The sequence below is a fragment of the Plectropomus leopardus genome, chromosome 11 (genome assembly GCF_008729295.1).
Source record: "Plectropomus leopardus isolate mb chromosome 11, YSFRI_Pleo_2.0, whole genome shotgun sequence".
NCBI lineage: Eukaryota > Metazoa > Chordata > Actinopteri > Perciformes > Serranidae > Plectropomus > Plectropomus leopardus.
The window spans coordinates 4,437,881-4,461,237 of NC_056473.1; the positions used below are offsets into that span (position 1 = coordinate 4,437,881).

The window sequence follows — 23,357 nt, forward strand, 5'->3', positions numbered from 1 at the left end:
TCCCAAAGCCACCAGACTCCATTGACAAAAACAGTAATTTTAGCTCGCTGAACACTGGAGCTACTATCTATCCCTGCTTCCACCAGTCAGTTAGTTTGTGTTACTGTGTGGCTTTGGTAAATCTAAACTAACCCTTTTCAACACCCAAAGTCACACAATAACACAAACTAACTAACTGGTGAAAGGAGCGGTAGAGCAGCAGCTCTTGTGCTCAGCGAGCTAAAATGACAGCTTTTCTTATTGAAGTCTGGCTTTAAAGAGAGAGCAATGTATCAACCCCGTTTTCTTTTATTCTAACATAGATTTCCTCCATTTTTCAAAATCTGGAGGGGATGTATTTTTACAGAATCTGAGGATCACTGGAGTAGCTGTAATAACTCCTACTTTTATCACAACAAAGTCATATTTTGATACATTTGGCACTTTTGTGATTTGGTGATATAGATGCTGTCATACCTAACAACTTCCTTATGTGATTTCTGACTTATTTTTTGTCCAAAAATGGGTTAACAAGTTTACATTCCCAGACTGCATGTAGAAATGTTCCTATTTCTGTCTCACATTTCCAGCATAAATTATTAGGTCCTCGGCTTCATTTTCCAGTTGGAAAGCACTGTCTGTAATTAAGGTAAAGGGGTGAAAATATACTCAATATAGCATAAACTCACATTTTTTTAGGTGGCTTCAATAGATTTTGCTGCACCCCCCACAGCAGTAGATTGTTTAGCCTCCATTTCAGCCTGTTTATCCAAACTAGGGGCCATCTGACTTCTATGAAATCCACTGACTATGACCTCGTACTCCACACACACCCAATTCAAAAAAATGGAACTATCCCATTAAACCTTTTTAAAAACAAGAAAACAGAGATGTATTATATTGTGACACATTTGCAACATGTTGGCTTTTATATCATTTGCATTAGTTACTAAATATTTGGTACTAATTTTAGTTTGAAAAATCTCACCTTTTATGTTAAAAAAAAGGCCACAAGGAAACATCAAAATCAAACATTATGCCAGCCAGGTCTAACAACTTTAAATAGCTGTGTGGTCAGACTGGAGAGATATACACAAACACACACACACACACACACACACACACACACACACACACACACACTGTAATCCAATTGTTCCATCTAGTGGAAGGTAAAGAAACAGCACGCAAGTGAACGACAGAGACACAAGGTCTAAACCTTAAAGCACATTCAAGAGCCTCCGTCAAAAGTATTTTCTGAGCGACTTTATACCTGCCTTCTCACCACAGCCTCCGCCTCAGCAACGCCACAACAGGACACAGAAGGAACAGTGAAGGGAAAGTGAATATTCAAAGCCTTGTCTGGTATTAAAGCTTCTATTTTTGTAACATGTTTTGGTTAATAAACTCATGAAAGAGAACGAGGGAGAGAAAAAGATGTCAGGTAGCACTTAACTATATTCCTGCAATAATTAGACTAGCTGTTGTTTGTATGATTAGGGGAGAAACATAAAATGGTAGGACAAGTGCTATTTTCAGAATGCTTTGTTGTTGTGCTTCTGTTTCGTTGAGTGTGTCTTTCTTGTCAGTGTGGTAGTAAAATGGTAGAAGAAAAAAAAAACACAAAACCCTGGATGTGCCAAACAGTAGTCGTCGCTTCCGCTTTCCAGTCTACTCGTCTATAATGTAGAATGGATTCTAAGACATTCCAGCAATCTCAGTAGCGGCTTCTAGGAATATCTTTTCACAAAAAAAGAGAAAAAAACAAGAAAAAAAGACGGAAAAAAATGATATCCCTTTAGAAACCCAACAAAGCATGTTGATACATCTGTCACCAACCGTAACATAGAATCCAGTTGTTTGTCTTTTGTTTTCTGTTTGCACACTATCATTCCTCTGCCGTGCAATTTGTGCGAGGTGTTAATGCCTCGTGCTGTCACCCCTCAGGGAAGAGTTTCTTTTGCGCTTTCTGTTTTTTGAGAGGACATTTGTACTCATTACATTTTTTTAGGGATGTTTTCAATGAGAAATTATTAAGATATATTCATCAGAATTTTACATTTTTGTCCTTTAAGGGCCCCCCCAACCACTCAAAGATCATGTGCCCCTACGGTCAAGAAAACAACAAACACCCGTCCCCCATCACATTTACAAACCGCAGTTTTATCAGCATATTCCTGTCACACACACACACACACAAAAAATCAGTTTTGGTTTCAAACGGTGTCATCAGGGTCTTTAAAAAATGATAACCCTCTTTGTTAGAAAAACCAAATATTCTTATGCAATACTTAATCTGTTGTGTTGGGGTTGTAGTAGATATGCTGTACCTAAGTAATAATCTCTGTTATGATCCAATGCTATTTGGATATGCACAAGCCCTCTACGACTAGTAAACCTCAGTCTCCCAGCAAAAGAAAACCCAGTCTGGAACACTGCTAGACAATCCAGGTTGAGAGGCCGCAGCGGGCCCCCCGGCAAGAGCATGCGAGAAGAGAATGAGGTGTGAACGCTCAGGGAGGTTAACAGGTAGACCGAATAAGCAGCTCGCTTTCCTCTGGACAAGATGATTATGTGAATTATGAGAAAAACAAAAAAAATCTCTTCACAGCACTCGATTGATGAGAGGAGGTGGCGTAGCACACTGAACATGCAGCAGTGCAGCACTTACTGTTCAGACACGGAGGTTTGGCTGATATCCTGTTATTTATTTGCAAAAAAAAAAAAAAGTTTGTTTCTTGAAAATGATTTTTGAAGCTGTTGTAATAGTCGCTTGATGGTCAAATCAATTTTTTTCTCTCAAAAAAAAAAAGATCAGCTAACTACCGAAACGGTCCTCATAAAGTGAAAATATGTTTTTATTTTAAAGTCAAAATGAGTGGCATGTAATGTGTTCTACAATATAAAAACAAGCAATATGCCTTGTGTTACTATTACGGGTCTCTACAGTGCAGTCATCATCCTTTTTTGAATTGACTTTATTCATTCAACTTGATGACGTTTACTCTCAGTCCAGAACAAAAAAAAGCCCCATCGCTCTTGTTTTCATCTTCTCATGTACTTGTTATGGCTGCGATATTGGCAGGATTAGCAGAAAATGGTCATCAAACACACTTTTGTGTCTAACTATAAAGTGCGCCTTCACACGGGCCTGTAAAGTGATGTCCTTCTGTATATTCTCACTTGAGATGTCCCGATCTGCAGTGCGGGATCGATGCTAAGTGTGCTATTCAATCAGTGTATAGTATACAGTAAAATGTGCTGGTCCTTCTGTCTCTGCTCTGTTGTCTGTTTGTAAAAAGCAATAGTGTGTGTGTGCGTGTGTGTGTGTGTGTGTGTGTGTGTGTGTGTGTGTATGTATGTGTTTGTTCTCACAGTGTGTGAATAAAATAAACCCCAGACAAGGCTTTAATAATTACAGAGGAACAGGGTTATGTGGACGAGGATTTTGTTTTTAAAAAATAAATGGAAAAAAATAAGGTTTTGGAGATGCTGAGCTTGATCCATCCATAATAGGTGTAGGTTTTTAAAAAGCATGACATAATGCCTTTAACAATTCATCGGCCTGCAGGACGCTGTGAGGCAACATTGACTGGCTCCTCAGCAAAAAAAATAAATAAAAATTGTTCGGACAGCGCGGCCTGAGCTGCAATGAATTGAAAATGAATTCTGGATTTGCAAATTGTAAAAAAAAAAAAAAGAAAGAAAAAAAGTCTTCTTGGCCGTAAATTGCAAAGATCAGTGTTATGTCATGCTTCCAAGTTGTGCTGGAGTGTCGATGTGTTACACAGAATTATGAGTCAGTCATCACATTTTAACAGAACTCATTTTTCCAAAGCACAGCTGATAAGGATTTCGATTAAAATTAAGAATATAGTTTGAAGAAAAAAAAAAAAGAAAAGCAAACTTTTAGCCATAATCGAATGTCAAGCAATAATATATGTCTGTGTATTATTTTTTTTATTCTTTTGTGCATAATAGTCTTTGAACATCTGCATGTAAATACACCTCTTATTTATCACTTTTTTCTCTTTTTTTTTTGTTTTATTTTGCGTTTGGATGTTTTTATGTTTCATCTGTATATTTGACCAGTTCTGTTCCCGGGTGGAGAACTAAGAACTCGACATGGCCTGTATGCTGTATATCTTTATTTTCTCGCTCTTTCTCTCTCCCTCATTCTCGGCCGTTTATTCACCATATTTAATGTTATTATTGATCACGTGTATAAAGGTAGCTTTGTAATTTCTGTCTGTATAGGTAAGAGGAAAATACTGCTACTAAGGCCTACCCAGTGAAACTATTTATCTGTTTATCAATGGCACCATATTGTACGATAACTCTGTTTCTAGTTTCCCTCCTTTAGGATTAGTTTGATAGCGATAGGGTGTGCTGACATTTATTTTGTGTTTGCCCTGATTGTGTGGTGCTAGGTAAGTTAATTTTGTGAACAAAAGTATTAATTCCTAAGCCTGGCCGCCCTTATTAGTCCATTCATTTCATTGCATATTAATGTATTATTGATATTAGGACTCAAGAAATAATAATGATAATGAAAATTATAGTGGTAAAATTACCCAGCCAGTACCTGTATCAGTGTGCTAGTCTTGGGATAAGGCACTTATTTCCTTCTGACTTATAGCAAAGCTCGTATCTGCTAATTAACAAGCTATTTAAGGTTGCTTTTCTGGTTTGTGGAAAAATGATAATATTCAAACTGAAACGGCAGTATTGTGTTTTTTTTTCTTTGTCTGATTGTAAAAAAAACCACTCACTGAGGCTATAGTTTGTCAGGTTTTAAGATACTTAATATTTACCTCTCTTGTGTCTGCATAGTTCTTCACCTGATGCAGGGAAGTGGTGCTTTGATTTTATTAAACAGAGCCTCTGTATGCTTTTGTTATTACCCCAATTTTAGACTATCCCGACACTGGTTTCTGCACACCAGTGGCTTAAAAACCTCTCGCACCACATGAAGTGTTACAAATTCACACGACAGAATTGCCATTCAAGGACAAAGTTGACCTTTCTTTTTTTCTCTCCACTCTGTAGCAAATATCAGTGGGAATATGCTTGCAATAATACACAACGTATCACACTGAGTGCCTCTCGGTGTAACAAGATGCATACATGGTTTCGATTGTCGCTCTTTTTTTGTGGTTTTTCCAGACATTGTACCGAAGTGACAATGTATTTTGTACATGAGGGTGAATTCTCAGCTTGTCACACGCTTCAACTTGTTTTTTCAGATTCTTTCTTCATGTGATGTTGATCATTTTCACGTGGGTTTAATGTTAAAGGGTTTCAGTGTGTTAGATGGTCTGTTTAGAGTGTCACCCCCGCACCTTTATTTTTTTGACTGGGAAGTTTGTTTCCTGTTGATCTTCAACGGCTCGCAGACAATATGACAGAAAAGTTCACCTGTTTTTTTGATCAGGCAAAAAACAGACAACCCACATTTCACTTTCTGTTTGTTTTTTTATCAACTTTTTTTTCACTGAGATTTACTAATGCATTGTATATGGAGTTTGTAAAAGAGGCATACAAACACATCTGGATTTCTTTAATGTTCTGTGTTCAATGTGCGCTCAGTCGGTTTTGGGGGGTAACTTAACATGAAGGGCGGGCGGAGCAGGGGGTGGATTCTTTTTCCATGCAAAAAGCCGCGCAAAATTATGGGAAAAGCCGAAACTAGTGTGTGGTTGTCACAAATTTCTAAGTCACACGTTTGCTACTGATGTTAAAAATGGGGACAGATGATCATGTACCTTTTTATCCAGCTCTTTTGAACTCTCTTTAGCAGGTAGTCTATTCACAAACGTAGTTTTGCTCCTTCTTGTCTGATTCTTAAATATGAAAATAAGTATTTTGATTCATTTTGTAAATACAGCTGTAAAGAAAAATAAGAAATTTAATGTTGTCTTTTAAATACTTTTCATTCTAATATGAATGTTGTTATATTGTACTTAGAAACTGTACCTTTAATATTACCTTTATTAAAAGTGCATTGGACACATCGATTTTAGATGTGCTTTATGTGCTGTTATCCCATAATAAAATTTACCGCTTGTAATGGGCTTTTATTTCCTGACTGTTTATGTGTCTCTGTTGTCTCTTTGACTCTCTCTCTCTAAAATAATCACAATATTGCAGCAAATATTTTTACCTGACTAGCCTCACCCCAGTGGATTCTTAAAAAATCTGTAACAAATGAAATTATTAAATTAATTTCATAACTATATATCAATCTGTGCAGGTCGCAATGCAAATCTGAACACAGGTGTGACAATTTTTTAAACAAGCACTTGTTAAAATCTGGTTCAAGAAAACTTATATATCAAACATATTCTAATACTAAATACTGTGCATCCCTTGGTGTATACAGATTAAGCTTCAAACCCATTTAAGCAGAATAGAACTTGATTGTTTTAGTGATGACATATATCATATTTAAAGCCAGACATTAATGTTTTTGTCACAAGATTCATCAATTAAAATGTGTTCACTGATGAGAAAATGAGCAATTCTGTCCAATCAGAGAATTTTGAAAGGAAGCCAACTTCAAAATGTTAAATTAAACAATTGGAACAGCAGAAAATACCTGAAGTATCACTTTCAGCATTATTCTCAATACATGACACAAACTTGGTAAATACTTTGTGACTGGATGTAGTTCTGTAGGTTTTTTCGTAAAGTCTATTATTTAAAGCATATTATTTTAATGAATGACTCAATTTCCCTGCGAAGAACAGCTTCTTAACATTTATGTTTCATCTCATTTACCTATGGAATACCTCTGCCATTTTGGTAAAACTTTATGATAAAGTTGTGGAGAAACAATTCAAAATTCAAACAAAGTAGTCCACATGCACATCAGTTTAGAATATCTGCAAAGATGTTAGATTTTAACCCTTTGAAACCAGAGCTAATTGGCTTGATTTGTTTAAAAAAAATATGGGAAGAGGGTAATGAGCAAAGTAAAAAGAAATAACCCCCAAATTAATAATAATAATAATAATTGAAAAGTACAGGATGTTAAAAAAGAAGAAAATGACCCGAGAAAGCCCCTAAAAAAATCAAATTTTGTAATAGAATTTTAAATAAGGAATTATGATGCTTATAAATATAATTTTTTTTTCCCTAGCTTTTTCTTTTTTCTCTCTAGACATTTTTCCCTAGTCATTTTAAAAGATTTTAATAGATCAATTCATCTGTGGAACATTTCTTGCCAAGTTGCTAACTGCCTTTTTTCCCCATACTTTTGAATGAAATCACACTAATTTGCTGGTTCAAAGGTTTGAATACTTTTTAAAAAAGCAGCTGAAAGCAGCACATGGAATGTGAGCGTGCTCCAGGATTCAAAAGGGTAAATTGTTAGCCAAATGCAACACAATGTATATATTCTTATCATTTTCAGAAAGACCAGCAAGGAGGTTTCCAGACAATGCTCATAATGCTGTTGTTCCTGGAATATTATTTTCTGGTTATTTTTTAAATAGGATTTACCAAAACTATAGTGCATGTGTTTATAAAGTGTCTGCACTTGAGCTGGCAATCACATCTCAACTTTTTTTTTTCAGATTTTGCCGAAACTTGGGGAGAATTGAATTTAAGAGTATTGTTTAATCTTGCATTGAGATGTTGTGATCTGCGGGGCCAGATGTTGTTGGTGGAAACACAAATGAGTGTCATTTAGTTCTCTTTAGATGGACTACAGAACAAATTCTGCACACCAAAGTCAAGCTGCAAAGTTTGTTTTTGTTTCACGGACCTGGATTCAAATACAGATTGATTCTAGTCAGTGTCCGGAAGGGGACAGCAAAGCGCACAAAGCGGTTTAATGTCAACAGAATTTCATCAGAAGAAGAAGAAGTCACCTGTCAGGCGTTTGTTAGCGTGCTAACCTGGTGCTAACCGATATGTTTACAGTTGCTTAAATGTTGTCATTTCCGCGGACCGCTTACCAGTGACCATAATGGAGCTGGTATGGTAAGTAGCATATTCAGAAAGTCATAGTGGTCCAAACGATTCGACAAATTAACCTACATTAACTTTGGACAAGCTAACGTTAGCTGACAAGCTAATTAGCACAGCGGAGTTGTGTTTTGACTGTCAGCTAGTTATGCTAACCAGGCATTAGCTACTTGTTTGATAAACGTGCTTAACATGGGCGTTATGTTGCATTTGTTGTAGTTATTATCCGTATTATTATTTGCTGCAGGACGCATTCTTACCTATGTGTTGTCGTGACTTAACGCTAAAACGTTAACGAATCATAACGTCAAGATAACGTTAACGTTAGCTTGTGTTTTGAAGGGTAAACAGGAAGTTGTAGCGTTATGTGTTTTCGCTGACTTGAAGCTGTGTGGTGCTAGAAACATTTTTTTTACCACATCCGTGAAAGTTTGAAGCTAGTTTTGTTACTTGATTATCACGGTTAATAGTATGGAAACGTTTAAATTCGATATCATAGTTAGCTGAGGGGTGAATTTGATTGTACCTTTAAACAGAGTTAGAGCCTGTTTAAGAGACATTAACCCCTGGGGACTGTTTGGCGCATTTTACGCGCTTTTTATTCTTAATTTTTGGATAATTTTGGCTGTGTTCATGCATATGGCATACATTTTGGCTATATTGTGTATTTTTGTTTTATCTTGTGATTTTTCAGCTCAGCTTCTACGATTAGTGTAGTGTTTTTACATTCATACTGTTAAGTGGGGAAAAAAATGCACCGTTGAAGCCCATTCAAGCTTCACTTTTTGATCCCACAGCCATCAAAGGATAAAAACATGTATTATATCTGGGTGTCATTCTGGGCTTTTGCCTTGGAATTAGTCATTTTACCATATTTGGCAAGTTGAGAAAATATTTTCTCCATATTTAACATCTTGAGAAAACATTTTTCTTATACATAATAAAACATAATTACATTTTTAAAAATTAATTTATTTAGAAGTACAACACATAATCAACATTTCTACAAATGTGCCAGTGTTAACAATCAGGCTGATTTGTCAACTGTAGTCCTTTGGCAAGATGTTTTGAAACCTATGAAATGATTAATGACATCATGACAAAATCTGGCATTTAAAGGCTTAAAATTCTGAAAGTTAATGAATATTTTCATGATTAGGATTAGGACCGATATTGCTTAAAAAATAAACTTGGTGAAAGTAGAAATTGATATTAATGTGTAATATTTTTTATAGTCTCATTTCGAAAAGTGCATTTTTTGTGGAGAGCGATATGAGTGTAAGTATTTGACATTGCACAAAAAGTACTAATGTATAAAAGTCAATGTTGCTGCTAATCATTGACATATTCTAGGCTATGATCATCAAAAATGTAATCTACTTAGTATGTAGTATACTGAAAACATTTAATTTTTTTGTGTTTTAAGTATGAATGTAAGAATGTAACAATTGAAATTATGAATGTAACAACTTTGTTTACACAGTGGATATTAGACTTATTGTAGGTGCTGAGCTGGAAATTCCAAGATCAAACAAAAATACACAATCTTGCCCAAATGTATGCCTTTTGCTTGAACACAGCCAAAATTATCCAAAAATGAAGAATGAAAAGTGTGCAAAATGTGCCAAACAGTCCCTAAGGGTTAAATTCAGTTTCTGCCAATATATCTCCTAAATCCTTAACAGTGAGCCTTTCATTGTTTCTCTGAGCAAGATGAGTTTAGACAAGACCAGAAATAGCAAATGGATCTTGTATTTTATTTTCTTATAACTAACATTTCAAATTGAGTTGCAGGCTTCTGAAGTTTAATTTTATGTTTAAGTCGTCAGTTTTAGATAGACTTAAACTCTGTGGTGGTATACTTTGGAAAATGCAAGAATGCGACTACACTTGAGTCATCCATTACATAGAGCAATAGTAATTTATAATGTGCACTATCCTACAACAACAACTTGAAGGCACAGATTAGGTTCTTCTGTCTTGCATGTCAAAAGAAATATAAGTCTGTTCTTGCACAAAAGCAGTGCAGAGTCAATTGTGACTGTTTGGGTAAAACACTCGTCCTCCAATCTACTTTTCTACTTTAATTTAGGGAGGATCCTCCAGTCCCTGAGGGTCCTTTCTTTACCAGAGATCTCTATGACAAATATTCACTCGCACCTAATATCAGAGAATTATGGGCTTTTCTCCAAAGGTATGTAAGCAAATGGACAGATCAGTGCAGGTGCAATGTTGTTGTGTTTAAAAGGCCAGCTACTAAGTGTATATCTGGCTTGTTTTTCATCCTCCATTTTTTTCTCCTTCTCCAAGTCCTGCAGAGAACATAAAACAGGACTGTGATGTTGAGGCTGCAAAAGCCTCCTGCTTCTCTTCTGTAAGAGAAGCAGCAGAGTTTAAAGACAGCAGTTGCATCAGCAAAGATGAGTCCTGTTGGGACAGCTGTGATAGCGATGATCTGTGTGGAGACGATGCTGTGGGAGGTGCAGAGGAATGTATGGAGACTAAAAAATCAAGGGAGAAGCTCATGCAGGTTGAGAATGAGGCAAGCGCTGCTTATCCTGAACCCAGACTGCCCTACCCCTGTATGTCCAGCCTGTCCAGCAAAGACCAGATCACGTATCTTGGCGTTTTGACGAATAAGAAAACAAAGCATCCTCCACAGGTACCCACATTTTCTCCTCAGTGGTATTTTAATCAAGTCAGTCCTTTTAACAATGATTCTTCAAATAATCTGCTCTTATATTTCAGCGCTTGCAGGCACGAGTAAACAATGAAGTGATGCAGTTCACCAGGTACCTGCAAGATGTGGCCAAAATCTGTGCTGACGACTACAACTTCATATCACAGGGAGCTATGCAGTATTCAGAGGTACTAATACTGCAAGGATTGCACCTGTCATCAGCTTTGCGAGATGTATGTTCATAGATATTAAAATGTAAAGCCCTATTTTGTTTTTCAGGAGTACTTCAAGGCGTGTTTGGAGCATATTAAGACATTTCCTGAGCTCTACCAGATCCATGAGATGACTAGTTTGACAGGTGGAACGTTCAACCCAGGGCTGACGCTGACCTTTGAGAAACAGCTGTTGATCATGGTAATGTACTTTTGAAGTGTTACTGTCACTCAGTAGCTGTTTTACTCATAGATGTGTGGGATTACCACTTCATATATATGTTGTTCACATAGACTGTATATAAAGATGGACGATGCGCCTTCACTTATCCCCACCGTGCTTCAGTAAAGCTAAAATGTGCCGGATCCGACTGCTGCCATCTTGCGCTGGTGCAGAGCCAGAGTCTGTGCTGTAGCGATCTCTGCAGTTGGGGAATTCCCGCCAAAACACCCGTCCAACCAGTTGTGAGCAGCCCCATTGAATGTAAGCGTATGTATTGGCTGTCACAACTGTCAATCATGGCAGAAAATACCCTTTTTCTAGAATCGAATAACTCATTAAAACTAAACATATCATAAAAACGATCACTTGAACAAACATCAAGGTGATGAGAAATTTATTTGGCGGGTACTTTGAGTTTTTCATTTTGTCCCATTAACATGGAGGGGAGGGATTTATGACCTATACAGCAGACAGACACCAAGAGGGTGATCAACATTGAAAAGCTACACTTTGGGGGAACTGTCATGTTGTCCATCTTTCTATACAGTCTAAGGTTGTTCACAAACGCCATCGTCCAGTTTTCTATTCAGCCTTCAAAACTTGAAGTGTTGAATTGCAGAATCAGTCTTTTGCTGTTGATTCACTTCCTCTATTTCCATATTTGTACCCTTTATTTCTCCAGGGCAGTGTGGATATTACCGACCACAAGATAGTGCCTGCTGATGCGCAGCTTGCATCGGATTATCAGAGTGTTTCATCAGAGAATCCTCCAGCTAAAAAAGCCAAGGACATGCACGCTGTAAGCAATTGTCTCGCTTTTTTAATTACTCCAATAAAGTAAGTCGCAAAGATGTTTTACTGCTAGAATGGGATTCATGACCGCAGGTCTATTGTAACTCCGCTTCAGCTCTTGCAGTTTTCACAAAAAGACACCAGAGGGTGTTCATGTCTTGCTCAGCAAAACCAGTGCTAATTGTGTTTCTCAAAGATGCCCGCTCACACACAGCTCCGTCAAAGTCCAGTTCATTGTAGACAGTTTTGTGGTCACCTGTGTTTCTTTGACTGATACTGTAGATGTTCTGGTAGAGTGAACCTGTCTTGTTTTCTCTCCACAGGCAATCAGCGGTGACAGTAATGCGAAGAGCCTGAGTGCTCATTATGAGCCTCATGTGTGTCTGACTCGAGATGCTCTGGTCAGGCTGTTAGACAACCACGGCCCTGACTTCAGAGAGCAATGGGAGCTGCCTGTTCGGATTGAATCAAATCCAGGAAAAGGTAAAGTATCATCATTCGGCCATTCAAACTTTGTTTATGGTGGAAGGTAGTTTAATAAGGGTCTATTTAGCCTTTACTTCCAACAACACATCTCAATACATCTCTTTTTTTCTCTTTCTCTTCTCTTTGTGCGGCTGCTCACATGCTGTCAAATCATGGCAAAAATGCCTGCAAACTTAGATTTTCCTTGGAAGGTTCCCTTCATTCTTTTGAAAAAATGTGTAGACCTCCTAAATGAAATTGATTCTTTGACCTCCCTGCCTGGTTGTGATGACTGAGCCTCCTTGTTTGTTAGTTTGTTTCTTGCTTTTGATTTTTTTTTCTCCTTTTTTCCCCCCACTTGTTGTCTTCATTATTTTCTTATTGTATGTGTGTAAAGCATTGGCAGTTTTCGTGTCATTGCAACCCATAAGTTTTTTATTTCTGTTACAGTCTCTTTTGGGGGTCAGGAGGTTAAGGAGGGAAACATGGAAAAAAATGGCAGAATGCTTGGGTGCTCTGGGATTTATATGCCTTGCATTATTCTTTCAGTTAAAATATAAAATAAAAAAATGCCCTTAAATAATCATGCTATTTAATCATATTGAAGTCAGATTTTAGAATACATATTTGTGTTCAGAATAATATACATACAGTTACCTAAACAACAGTGAGATAAGACCACCAGATTAGTCTGGCCACATTGATGCCAAAGAATTACACAGTTTGCAGTGTGTGTATTCAGAGAAGTTAGTAAAAAACCTACATGAGGAGTTACAATGTTAGTTTTTTTTATTTATTTTTCTTTTTAATAAGTGATTTTTAACTTTTCAGAGCAACAATAAAAAAATCTATCTGTGATTTTCAGTTTTTCAGAGCAACAATAAAATCTACTCATGGGATTTTAGTGTGCTAAATTGTTGCAGAATATGAAAGAATAGGATTTCTACTTGGCTATAGTATGATTTTTTGAAGTTATTGTTTTAGAATACAAAGATATAAGCACTGTATTTACATATGCTACAAGGTTATTGCATTAAAAAAACTTTCAGCTTGGCAGTACATATTAAAGCTTTGCAAGATAGTTTTCTGATATTGTGTTAAAGGTTTGAGACTTTGTTAATCATGCTTGAAAAAGAAATGCAGCAAGAAATTGAAGATAAATCATAGTGTGTACTGACTTCAAATAGCCTCATGGTGGCACTGTTTCACTCATCTTTTAATGTATTTGTCTTACTTACAGGCAGCAGTCAGAAGAAGACTGTGTACATAGACTCACCTTTTCTAAGGACAGAAATGACCGTGAGAGAGAGGAGTCATATCTACCACGAGGAGAGTTTGAAGCTTTCTTTCAAGAGGAACGAAAGGAAAAATGTGTTCCATTTGATGACCGAGCTTCTTGAGGATGAGCAGCAAATCTCACCGGTATGTAATCACACAAATACACACAGTCTAATGCATGATATCATGTAACACTGTTGGAACACTAATTCTTTGTTTTTTGCTGTATTAGCAGGAGAGCCCACAAAGAAAGTTGGTACCTTTTGAAAACGATGGTCTTGACTTTGAGGTGGACCTCACTGACCTGGAGACTTTTGGAGAGACGTGTGTTAAAAGTAAAAAATCTTCAAGATCTCCACCTTTAAGTGAGACTAGAAGGTCTACTGAGAATCTAGTAAACACCAGCAGCAGTTCACAAGAAGAGATGAACACCTCCTTGACAGATATGGATGATGTAACAGAGGAGAGAACCCAGCCGGTTGTGAATGAAACCATTACACCAAAAACTGAACAAAGGAGAGCAGACTCTTCTCAGGAAAGTAACAAAGACCTACCTTTTGTTGGAGACTCAGATGAGGAGAAGCTGGTCATTGACGACTCTCCGACTAAAACACCACCAACACAATGTAAGCCTAAAACCACACCAAGCCCCCCAGACCCCCCAGCTACCCCTGTCTCCAAGTCTGCACCTGGAAATCCAGAGTCCTCTTCCCCTCAAAAAGTTACAAAGCAGAAGCGACAACCCAAAAGAGCAAAGGTGTGTGGCGACCAGCTGAGTGACATCCTGCGCATGCAGACAGCCATGTTCAGCTCTGCCAGTGACACAACCAAAAGCTCCACCGTATCCCAGGAGACAACCTCACCCAACCGAGCTACTGGACCCTCAGTTCACTCCCATCCAGTGTCTCTGGTCAAACCCTGCGTGTCCTCGTATTTGGAGAGAAGCCAGGCTGGAGAGACCTGCGCTTCTCCTCAGGATTCTGCACCAGCGGTCAACGTTACTACTACAGAGCACAGAAGTAAGTGTCAGATTGATTTTCAATCTGTGGATTAAAGCTGTAGTTTGTAACTTTTAGAAAATAACATTTAGTAATTGCTGAAACTTTCGCTATATTCAAAAAGATGTACATGAGACAGATGATCTGTGGAAAAAAATCCTCTGCCCTCTCAAAGTGCTTCCAATGGCATCGCCCCACATGGTCGAAAAACAACCGAGCCAAGGAGTCTCGAATGCAGCTGTCAGTCATGCCAGTCGCTGCTCATGACCAGTGGTCAAACTGTCAAACTAGGCGGCACTGATTAAACACGAATCAAGATTCTGTTACTTCATTGCTTATTGCTTACTTCAAATGTTTTCAAAAACATTTTAGTGTACTTTTTGGTACTTTGTTTCATGCTTTCAACATGACGGCCGAGTCACAAACCTGTGGCACTCAGGGCATTTAATATATGTTTCTGAAATCATTTGAATAATAGGCAATGCAGTACCAAAATCTTGATTCATATATGATACGCTGTTAAGTTTGGTAGTTTGACAGTAGTTCATGAGCAGTAATTAACAGCTGCGTAACAGACCTCTTGGCTCTGATTTGTTGTTTTCTGTGAGCTGCGGTAGATATTAGCAAATGCCATTAGAGGGCAATAGGTCTCATATAATACAGTGTGTGCTGTAAAATTTAAATGAATAGCCTGGGCTATTATTTGCTTAAATTACTGAACTCAACAGGCTTTTATTTGGTACAGATGTCTATATGGAGCCGGCTTTTAATTCCTTTCACACAAAACTTGCTCAGCAAAGATTACCTGAGCAAATTTGCTTCATTTTATTCAAAAATGTGGGAAGGAGGTAATGAACAAGAAAAGAAGAAATGACCCAGAGGTTGGCAAAAAAAATCTGTAAAAAGTACAAGAAAATTACCTGAAAATTTGCCAAAAAAAAACCCCAATCCAGTCAAACAAACAAACAAACAAACAAACTGAGAAAGTAAAACTAAAAAATCCAAAGTAAGTAATGACCTGAAAAAAATTTATATTCTAATGATTTTAAATATATAATGATGATTATAATGAATATAGTTTTTTGGACATTTTTCCCCTGGCTTAAAAAAAAATAGTCCTCTACATTTACTAATTTCTTTTTTGTTTACTATGCTGCTAATACCATCTTCTTTGGTACTCACTGTTTCAGTAAAACTAACTAAATGACTGGATTGTGGAGAATCTTACTGAGCTAAACGTGTGTAGCATTTCCATATTGACCAAATTTTAAACATTTATATTTGTAGGCATGATCTAAGCAGCTAACTATGGTTATCTCCAGCTAACTACCCAGTTTTATACATCCAAAGAACTTCTATAAAAATGTATTGCATGGTAACCAGACCGGGCTTCTAATTGAGACAGGCCGTCATTTGTCAAAATTTGTGTTTAATTGGGACAGGCTTTTATTTGAAGTTTTACAGTACCTATAATTAATATTATTTCCCCCATGCAGAGATACTGTCACAGGACCTGCAGGCTGGTGCGGAAGATGAACAAGATTACAAAGCTCCAGAGGAAGGCAACCTGCTCTACAAGCTCTACAGTCTGCAGGACTTGCTGCTCATGGTGCGCAGCTCTGTCTTACTGACCCATACCAGAAAAGTGGGCCAAACCAGCCAAAACCAGGTATACAAGTTGGTTTAAACACATCCTCCAGTTTCTTTAACAGCGTAAATGAAGTATAACACAACAACACCTCTTTCTGTCCTTTGTTTTCTGCCCTAATAGTTAGTGCCAGTGCATGTGTTGCCAAAGCTGGAGTACCAGTTGAGTTATGGCGTTGAGTGTCTCAGCAGCAGTGAGGCCTGCCAGCTGTGGACTGAGACATTGCTCCACTCCAGCACTGCATCATACATAGGTAAAACTTTTATCACTTTGACCTGCAATCTTGCTCTTTCTAAATTCAGTGGAAAAACAGGACAGTTCCCAAAATGCTTTCAGATCTAATATAATGCAGAGTTTCCCTTTACTCTTTAATTTTCAACAGAGTTGCCAAGAAAATAAGTCAAAGTAATATTTATGTGGATAAAAAAGAGAATTTTCTCTTCTCCCTCCCTCAGAGGGTTCAGTAGAGTCCACATGGCAGATCCTCCCACTAACCATCTGAATAGTCTTTAGATGACTCACCATCCTGCTGTGACTGTGTAGTGATTAAGTTTACTTTGTTGCCATAACTACAGCCACACTGTGATTGTGGGGAATTACAATGAATGCAGTGTGCAGAGCTCAGCTAAATGATGTTTTGAACTTCCCATAATTGAATTCCCTTCATGCATATTTTCTCTCTCTCACATGTTCTGCTTACCGGTAGCCCCAGATTCAGGGAAACACTCAATCCTTTTTCTCTACAACATGCATTGATTTGTTGACTCGTGTAGGTGTTGACTGGGAGTGCACATCATCATCTAACCTTTTCTGTCTGGTGTAGAGCTTTAGCAGAAAGTAGTCTCTAAATTATATCCTATACATACTGGGCGGGATCATCAGCTTCACTGTCCATACATGAAGCCAGGGGTGTAAATATAGACTGCAGGCAGGGCAGTTGCACTGGGACCCATAGAGAGAGTGTGCCCTCCAACAGTATGTCAAGCAGAAAACAAGCCCCTGTGCTAGTTCAGGTTGCCACCTTAGTAATATGCCTGTGTTTAGAGAAGTCACAACAAATCTAAAGGATTGTCATTAGCTAGAAAGGCAAACCCATCTCTAACATGAATGAATGAATGAAATTAAAAAATGTTCTCGAACATGTCAAAAAAAGAAAGGTAAGAATGAACACATTAACATACACAAACATATCTGAAAAGGAGTTGGAAGTAGTGCAAATTTCCCACCCCATCTCCATCAGTGATTGAAAAATAATTGACCCCCTTCCATATTTATATAGATTGAATTTTGTTAAACTAGATAAACTGTGCATAACTATATGTAAACATATTTACAATGTTATTTACAGAAAAAAAAGCCATAGAAGAAGGAAATAATACTTCAAAATGGTACAAAATAAATAATTATACAGTAATCCCTGTAAACACCTGGTGACTGTCAAACCTCTTCTTTGCTCATGTACCTAACGAAAATCATATTCTTGTACATATTTTTAAATTGGTTCATTTTTAAACATTGCTTTAACGCTACCTTAAAACTATTCAATAATTTGACACCACAGATTGAAATACCAAATATTTTCACAGTAGTATGCACCCTGTGAATTATTATTTAATAAAATGGTCAATAGCAATCTATAAAGAATATGTTATAAAATAAATGCTCATTCTACATGAGCTATAAATATGTCATAATAAAGTATTCGATTAAATGCATACATTTTGTTTTCTTTGGCATTTTTTTCATATACATATATGTGATGATGATTTCTGGATACTACGTATGTTGGTGTAAATATGTAAATATTTAAAACAAAGTATGCATAGTATGCTGAGTATGTAAGTGTGTAAAGTTATTAATATTGTAAGTGTGTAAAATATGAATATAAGAAATACTGTAAACAATAGACAATTAGCACTAATGTGTGAATATTTCATATATAATATGGATAATGTGCTAAGTGTGTGGTGTGTCAAATATATAAAACTAGTATGTAAGTTAAAAATATAAATATGTGTGCAAAGCAGCAACAATGAACAACAAGATAAATGTAAGCAAGAATAATAATAGGGATATATGCAATAAATACAATGTGTAACATGTTAAATATGGCCTACATTCAAGAGTTGGAAGAATATTGCACATTTGAATATTGCGTAGGGGAGTGCTGTAGCTGTAATATTGCACCATATATTGCAGTTAAGACAGTGATATAAGGAAGTATTGCGATTAAAAAAAACAAAACAAAAAACTATCAGTAACTATCAGGCATCTGCAACCCTAGATGATTTGAAAGAGGATGTTTGAGTTTAAAAAGTGTTTGATCTTTCTTTCTCTGTTGAATAAGAAAAGAAATAGCCAGTGAGAAAGCAGTGATAACATTCAAGCTATATGAAACAATATAACATACCTCCCACTTAATGATATTATGCAACAGTTGCAGCTGATAAAAGTCTTCTGTCTTTGCTTAGTGGTTCCTAGTTCATCATGTGATTATCATGTGGCAGTCCTCTGTTGTGTATTTATGGCTTTGGCTGCAAGCTCTAAAACAGTCCATAATTGAAGGAAGTCACTGTAGAAATAAGCTGGCATTACATGCTGGAGTGGGAGGCATGAAAGGAGACAGGACCAACAAGCATTTCTTACCACCCACTCAAGCTTGTAACAATGCTGGCAAATCAACATGGACTAATTACTTTGTAAGCACCAGGAATGGCATTGATGATGAAGTGCAGCTCTTGATGTGCACGCTCATTAGCTCTTGTTCTTTTTCTCAGTGTATCTCTCGCCCTCCTGTTCTGTCTCTGTAGCTCACATCAATGCGCACACATCAAAAGTAGCTCTGCTGAGAAAGCTGCCTGACGACTGGAAACAGAACATCTCCTGCGGGTTCAAGTGAGTGTCATTATAACAGATGTGTGCAGATGACGAGGATTAACCTCATCACCCCTGTGTGATTATATAATTTAAGATGTTGTTGTCTCCAAATACAGTCAGTTTATCAATAATCCAAGGTTTTTCAACAACAGTTACGGTCGTCGCTGATGGTTTTGTCATCTTTTGGTGTTGAAATTTTAATTCCTTCCAAAGTAGACAGACTGAAACTTGATGACATTTCTTTTCCATCCACAGGCCATCCAAATCACTGAATATCCTGCACCACCTACTGAAAAAGCTAACTGGGTAAGTTGTTGAGGCCATTCTTCATCATATATTTGTTTGCAGGTTATTAGTGCTGAGCTCCTCTACCTGCATTTAGTCCCTTTTTTTTGCAAATATATTATCTTGTAAGACTGTTTACAGGCTGGCAGATTGTTTTTTTTTTGTTTGTTTTGTTTTTTTACCTTATTTGAGCACATAATGTATTTCATGTGTAAAAACTGTAAAAACAACCAAAAACATATATAGATGAATGTGGTTTGATCAAATGCATAGTTTAGAATTTGAGGAGGGGTGGATCTTTTTCTCAAGGGAAACTATGCCCATTTTGAACACACATGCATGTTATTTTTACTCAACTCTCCAAAAAACTTAAAGTGCTAAAACTCAAATTTGTGAAGCAATCACGTGAAAAGTCTGGAGCTGCTCCAAAGACAATGAATTGGGAAAGATTTTCTAGATGACACTGAGGACACCCAGAGGAATGTTCCGAGTCTGTGGGTACATTTTCTATTTCACAACTAAGGACACTACAAAAGAATAATTTGGGTTCAAAAAAGAAAACTAATACTCTGTGGTTTCAAAAAGTCATGCTGTGATCAGACAGAGAAAGTTTTCATTTGCACACATACAACTGCATAACATCTAGATAGTAAAAAAAAATGTTTTAGGAGAGGTCAAGAAGACACGGGCTTATACAAATGGACCTCTGCTTGATTTACAAGGGTGACGAGTAGAAAAGGACTACACTCACATGAAACACAAAAATAAAACAAAAGATAAATTACGACAAGGAGCACACTGGATAGAAAAAGTAACCAGTCAGTGAACAAAAAAAATCAAACAAAAAATCCAAGAAATACAATGAACACAATGCAGAGATAAGAACAGAAAAGATTATACTTACACATGTCAAGAATTAAGCAGACATTGTGAATTCAATTTAAGTATAATTTTCTATTAAAACTGTCTAAGGATAACAAGCTCTTGATAGCATGAGCTTTTTCTTTTTTTTACATTTTGTTTATTTGGGTTCACTTCTTAGCAACACTTATACAGTTGTTTTTAATTAAGTATTTTTAACAGAGGAAACCATTTTCCTTTTTTTCACTGTAGAAACAGCAGCACAAACAAGAACCAAACCAAACCATATATATATATATATATATATATATATATATATATATATATATATGTAGAATATATAGTTAGTTAGAACTTAGTTTCCTGAAACTTCATTGAAAAGGTAATTTCATGCCAGTATGAAATATCATACAATATAGCCGGTATCATACCAGCTGTCTACAGATGGAGCATCTGGCTAAAGCCATTTCCTCTCCTTGCTTTTCTAGCAGCTAAACTCTGTAATCCAAATAAGTGTTTTGTTTTTTTTATTTGTAGATGTTGAGAGTAAATGTCCAAAAATGAACTCGGATTTTGCTGAGTGCCTTGCATTTTTCTGATCTATGCACCACCACCTTGCACTTTATCGGAATGCACTGAATGCCGAATTGAAAAACACTTTAACTCAGAGTGGAAAAAGTCCCTGACGTCATATGCGTTTTTTCCCTTTATCCAATTAGATGAATCAGAAAGCGATCCTTTTATGATGGCAATATCAAGTTAACAGAGCAGAGTACATGGTTTGTGTTTAGCTAACTTTAGCTCACTTTTAAGGTGAGCTGCCAAAAATATCTGAACACATTGCAACCTCAACTACTTTTTAATGATTTAAGATTTGTAAATAAGCCTGGCAAGTGACAGCAGACTGTCAAAAAGTCCCAGACTCATCCTAAAAGGTGAGGCTCATGGACCACTTCCCGTGATTTCTCCTCTTTCTGAGGGTCTTATATACAGAGTCAGAACAGGTGCCCTCTGCTTGTCCATTCTTATGCAGATTTTAAGGTACAGATCTGTGAGCCTGATTCTCAGTAAAATAGTGGTTAAGCTAAGAATTCAGTGGTTGCCTAGCAACATTTTTTAAGACGCAGCAATCTGTAAAAAATATTTTGTCTCATCAGGGCAGGCTTCTGCAAAAGAGAGAGAAACTGGTGTTAACAAATATTGACTGAAATCAGGACATGGAAATAACTTATAGGAATTCTTGTTTTAGGTGGTGTTCCCCTTTTAACTCTATTGTGTAGTTAGGCCACATCTGCAGAGTTGTCAGTGCACATCTGACTTCATGTTCTGTTTAAGATGATAAAATAATAGTACATTCATGTCTGACAGCCTTGGCCCTGTTTGTTTCAGAGGGTTACACAATCAGTTACTCAACAGCAGACTGTATGTGTCACCTTCTGCTTTCTTAAGGCTCTGCTCACGTCTGCACCAGTTATTTGGCAGAAAGCCCCTCAGAATGCCTAAACATGTTTCAGTGTGTGGGTTTTGACCCCAACACACCCTCAATGACTTCATTTGGTTTTTGTAGGTTAGAGGAAGGCCAGTACCTGATTGCGCACAAAGCAGGGGAACCATTTGTGACCTTATTAAAAGCAGCTAATGGGAAAGTGAGTCGGGGGGCATATAATCTGCAGCAGGTCCACAGCTCTGTCCCACAGCCCCCCGCCTCCGGCCTCCTGCCCTGGATACCTGTTGATCCCGCTGTGGTCCTGCCCTTCCATCAGAAGCACGGCCGTGTCCCCTGCACCTTCCCACCAAAACCATTTATAAAGGTTTGCACTTGATTTACTTCTTTTACGTTGATAGATGGCCCTGTGAAAAAAAAATTAGTAGCGCTGGAGGTCATGACAAGACAAGAAATGAAAGTGAGATAAAATAGGAGGAAGTGTGTAGTGGCTAATGCAGAAGATGTCCACACCCACACACACAGGGGTTCTCAAAAATCCCAAATAAATGAAATGCAGTCTCCCTTGCAGATGTGGTGAGTGCAAAGCCTTCTGCCGTTTTCTTATCAGACAGGCTAAACCAGCACACAGCTGCATAGTTTTCCTCAATAAGCCCAAAACTAACATCAGGGACAATAGAGAGCATAGCAGTATCAGCAGCAGCTCAGCAGGGTTAGCAGTGTAGACTCTGAGACATTCATCGGATGCCTGTGTAACATACCACATAGCAAAGACACAAACACACCTTTTAACTTGCCACACAGCAAAGGAAAAATACTCTCAGTACGTTTTCATCTGATCATTTGGATTGTCAACTTTTGCCACTGATGTTTGTGCTCTGAGGATAACAAGTAAATCATTGGAGGGTATAATGTTTTAAACTACTTGAATTTAGCCCCAGTTATTTACAGATATTCTCTTTTTACCTTCATTTATCCTACCAGACAGAGAAAGGTGGCTCATCGCAGTCCAACGCCCACGGAGCTGGACAGTCCAATAACAACTCAAACGCAGGCAACAAGAAGAGGAAACAAAAAAAACGTGTGGCCAGGCGTAACAAATATATCAAAAAGCTCATTCAGAAGTCCATATAGAAAAATGCCATTCTTTTCATTTCATAAGAGGAAGTGAGATGAGGAGCTGGATCTGTACTGCTGTGGAAAGCAAGCGAAGGAAAGTAAGGAAAGAAAGGAAAGCATTGACAATATGATTTTATATTGGAAATATATCACGACTCTTAATTTAAATGTGAATGCTGAAGCACTTTGATAGTTCAATGAATGTTCTCCTTACGTTTTTATTTTGTTGGAAGACTTTTTTGAATATATATTTTTAATTTTGTAATGTTTTGTGAAAACAGATAAATAAACTTTGTCCAACTGTTTGTTTGGACTGTTTGAAGTTAAGATTAACCATAACCTTGAAAATCTCCTGAAGGCAGCAATGCTCTAGTGATTTTGAGTAGTGTGTGTGTGTGTGTGTGTGAACTTGTGGAAAACTTTCCCGAGGCTTTTAAACTCTTAGCCTCCAGTGGCTTCTGGTGGAGTAGGGTGGAGTCGCAAGTGTATGGAAAGAGGAGGAGGAATCAGAGTCAGGGGAGGTGA

At 37.4% G+C, this 23,357-nt stretch overlaps 1 protein-coding gene across 3 annotated transcripts; it reads left to right on the top strand.

Annotated features, from left to right (window-relative positions):
• Positions 1–7,846: 7,846 nt before the first annotated feature.
• On the top strand, positions 7,847–23,341 carry ice2 (interactor of little elongator complex ELL subunit 2). Of its 3 annotated transcripts, XR_006106302.1 has the most exons (16): positions 7,847–7,965; positions 10,043–10,144; positions 10,261–10,612; positions 10,699–10,818; positions 10,910–11,044; positions 11,748–11,864; positions 12,181–12,340; positions 13,563–13,744; positions 13,833–14,619; positions 16,095–16,267; positions 16,370–16,499; positions 19,057–19,141; positions 19,379–19,429; positions 21,837–22,080; positions 22,698–22,930; positions 23,262–23,341. XR_006106302.1 is itself a non-coding variant. In XM_042495629.1 (15 exons), the coding sequence occupies exons 1-15, from the start codon at positions 7,952–7,954 to the stop codon at positions 22,845–22,847; spliced, it is 2,802 nt and encodes a 933-aa protein (XP_042351563.1). In that variant the 5' UTR covers positions 7,847–7,951; the 3' UTR covers positions 22,848–23,248. The 3 variants fall into 3 exon arrangements, 2 of the variants coding, with proteins under 2 accessions (XP_042351563.1, XP_042351564.1); XM_042495629.1 differs by lacking the exon at positions 23,262–23,341 and having other exon boundaries at positions 22,698–23,248; XM_042495630.1 differs by lacking the exon at positions 23,262–23,341 and having other exon boundaries at positions 13,836–14,619; positions 22,698–23,248.
• The last annotated feature ends 16 nt before the right edge of the window (positions 23,342–23,357 follow it).